This window comes from Nicotiana tabacum, chromosome 24 (genome assembly GCF_000715075.1).
Source record: "Nicotiana tabacum cultivar K326 chromosome 24, ASM71507v2, whole genome shotgun sequence".
Taxonomy (NCBI): domain Eukaryota; kingdom Viridiplantae; phylum Streptophyta; class Magnoliopsida; order Solanales; family Solanaceae; genus Nicotiana; species Nicotiana tabacum.
Window position 1 is genome coordinate 105,478,986 of NC_134103.1, and position 3,444 is coordinate 105,482,429.

Here is a 3,444-nt window from a genome sequence, read left to right on the forward strand (position 1 = left end):
ATTATTTAGTTCATTTGCTAAAACTTCAACCTAAATATGCTTAAGTTATTTAGTTCATTTACTAAAATTTCAGACTAAACATGCTTGAGTTATTTAGTTCATTTGCTAAAATTTCAGACTAAACATGCTTAAGTTTTTTAGTTCATTTGTTAAAACTTCACACTAAACATGCTTAAGTTTTTGTCTTGCAGTATGTAATTTTCTAATGAGTTTTTGCTAATGCATGATGAAGTTATTTAGTTTATTTGCTAAAATTTCATACCAAAACATACTAAAATTTTGTCACGCAGTCTACACTTTTGTCATGAATTTTATCCGAAACTTCAGTCTAAACAAGCTGAAGTTTTTTAGTTCATTTGCTAAAATTTTAGACTAAACATGCTTAAGTTTTTGTCTTGCAGTATGTAATTTTCTAATTAGTTTTTTCTAATGCATGCTGAAGTTATTTAGTTCATTTGCTAAAATTTCATACCAAAATATGCTGGAGTTTTGCCCTGCAGTCTATAGTTTTGTCAATAGTCTTTTATTAAAGAAGGGCAAAATAGTCTTTTTAAAACGCTTTTAACAAAAAAAAAAGGTACGGATGCAAACGGAAAAATAAAACGGGTATAAGTTAAAAAGCGGCGACCAAATAAGGCGCCCCATGCAATTTTTACAACAGTCACTATAACTTTGTAAAAGGGATCTTTACACGAATAGCCGGCCGTATTCATCGTATATTTTTTAGCCATATACATTGATTATACACAATTATACATATATAATACATAGATTATGCATTTATTATACCTTCACGGGCTATTTTTAGTTTAAGCGGTTAGGTAGGCGGCTATTTGGGTTAATTCTTCTTGTAAAAAATAGTAAACGGCAGCCCGATACGCAAAGCATCCCGCATTTATACAGAATTCGGGGAAATGTCGTACCCAAAAAGTATGACGTAGATAACCTACCCTATAAGCCAACTTTATTATTGTTCCAAGGGTAACCTTTATAGTAAAAGATAGTAGGAGTAGCTAAATATGTAAAGTAGTTTATAAAACTTGAAAGTACTAAACTGCAAGCTCATGAAGAACTATAAATAGTGGATAGCATGCTACCTTTGAAACATAGCCTTCAGCAATCACAAGGAAAATCATGATCAGCAATCTTAAATTGCCAAACCTTGTTTATCTTTTTCATATTGTCGTCTCCACTTTTATAATATGGAAAATATTGTTTCCCACAATCCTTAAGATAACACGCAAGTCATGGAGTAGTGCAAGAAACGAGAAAACCAAAAAGCCATTATTGCCTCCAGGTCCAAATCCATGGCCTATAGTTGGCTGATTTCCTCAAATGCTACTAAAGAAGAAGCCAGCATATCAGTGGATACACGAACTTATGGAGGAAATGGAAACTGAAATTGCTTGCATTCGTCTTGGGAGTACCCATGTCATTGCTGTTACTTCTCCTGAGCTTGCTTGCCACTTCTTAAAGGAGCAAGACTCTCTTTTCTCGTCGAGGCGTATTTGCATGTCTGCCACCCTCATTAGCAATGGCTACTTGACCTCAGTTTTTCTCCCTATGGGTGATCAATGGATGAAAATGAGAAGATTTCTTGCTTCCCATGTCCTCTTACAATCATCTCATCTATGGCTTCGTCATAAAAGGGATGAAGAAGCTGACCACCTTCTTCGATTTGTATATAATCAATATTGCAGTAGCAACGAACCTGTTACTATTAACTTGAGGAAAGTGACCAGATATTACTGTGCAAATGTTGTTAAGAATATGATTTTCAGCAAGAGATTACTAGGAAAAAGAATAATGAAAAAAAATGAAGGACCAAGTGTAGAAGAAGAAGCCGAAGAGCAAGTTGAAGCAGTCTTCACGCTTCTTGATTATCTCTATTCTCTTAGTATTTCAGAATATTTGCCATGGTTAAGTGGATTTGATTTAGATGGTCACAAGGCAATTATCAAGAAAGCCTATGCCAAAGCAACAAAACTGATTGATCATGAAATTGATCAGAGGCTTCAAATTTGGAAAGATAGCAACAAAGCTCATGTGAAAGAAGACATCCTTGATGTTCTCATCAGGCTCAAAGATACCAATGGAAATCCATTGATGAGTGTTAAAGAGATTAAGGCGCAAGTCCTTGTAAGTATACTTTCAATTCCTTAAACTATATATGTGAACAATATGGCAAATTACAATTTTAATCCAGCGATTAAAGAACGACAACTTCTATATTTGAAAATAATTTTAAATTTTAAATTTTAAATTTTGATATGTTTTTATAGCTACAAAAATATAATGACATATTTAAGACCACAAGTTCTAAGACTCTTGAGATTGTTTGTTTTTTGGGAAAAATAACTCTGGAGATTGTCTGTTTAAATTACATCATTTTGTTTTTGGAAAATATTTTTGATTCCGAAAACACAAGTTTGTTCTCTGGAAAAAAAAATCAAATACGGTTATTTTGTTAGACATTGTTGGTTGTTACAAATAATTTTGACAGGAACTCATGCTTGCAACGGTAGATAATCCCTCAAATGCAGTTGAATGTGCAATCAAAGAAATGTTGAACAAACCACAGATAATGCAAAGGGCCTTAGAAGAGATTGACACTGTCGTTGGGAGAAATAGATTGGTTCAAGAATCTGACTTGCCACAGCTAAATTATGTCAAAGCTTGCCTTAGAGAGGCCTTTCGACTCCACCCCTTGATGCCTTTTAACGTGCCTCATGTGTCTGTTTCTGATACTATTGTGGGTGAATACTTCATTCACAAAGGGAGTGTAGTGCTATTAAGTCGTCTTGGACTTGGTCGAAATCCTAGGGTTTGGGAGGATCCCATGAAGTTCAAGCCAGAGCACCATCTCAAGGAGGAAGGTGGTGAAGTAGTTCTCAATGATTCAGAGTTACACTTGTTTTCATTTAGTATTGGACGACGAGGTTGTCCTGGTGTGAAACTTGGTTCTACAATTACTACCATGTTACTTGCTAGGCTACTTCAAGGATTTAATTGGAACTTACCACCAAACTCTCCGGGCAATGACTTCATTGAGAAATCGGGACGTAATCTCTCGTGTACCGTGCCATTTTTTGCTCAAGCAAAACCTCGATTATCGGAGGGCATGTACTCTTAATTATGTGAAGTTCTACCATAATAAAGCACGGGCGTGTGTTTACAGAATAATAAAATAAATAAAAGGGCGTACAAAGCATCTATGTTTACCTAAGGTCGAGAGAAATGTCACACTCAAGTATCCTAATGCATGCAAACACAAATGACTGTTTCCACGGATCAAATATGTAACTTATATGGAGACAACTTTATCATTGCTCCAATATACTCCCGGCCTTCAATTATTGAATGAATAATATAAAATATTTTATTTAATGCTGCTATATACCTGCTCTTCCCCGATATATAAAATGTTTTCTTTAATGGGGTTTT

At 34.8% G+C, this 3,444-nt stretch overlaps 1 protein-coding gene across 1 annotated transcript; it reads left to right on the forward strand.

Annotated features, from left to right (window-relative positions):
• The first annotated feature begins 1,389 nt into the window (after positions 1 to 1,389).
• Positions 1,390 to 3,133, forward strand: LOC107791681 (phenylalanine N-monooxygenase CYP79D16-like). The gene is made up of 2 exons (XM_016613781.2): positions 1,390 to 2,139; positions 2,504 to 3,133. The coding sequence occupies exons 1-2, from the start codon at positions 1,390 to 1,392 to the stop codon at positions 3,131 to 3,133; spliced, it is 1,380 nt and encodes a 459-aa protein (XP_016469267.2).
• The last annotated feature ends 311 nt before the right edge of the window (positions 3,134 to 3,444 follow it).

What these genes read in the sequence shown, in the direction of transcription:
- LOC107791681 (XM_016613781.2), top strand. Translation starts at nt 1,390, where the DNA reads ATGGAAACTGAAATTGCTTGCATTCGTCTTGGGAGTACCCATGTCATT. An exon ending in AGATTAAGGCGCAAGTCCTT is followed by an intron (nt 2,140 to 2,503) that starts GTAAGTATACTT and finishes TAATTTTGACAG; the next exon opens with GAACTCATGCTTGCAACGGT.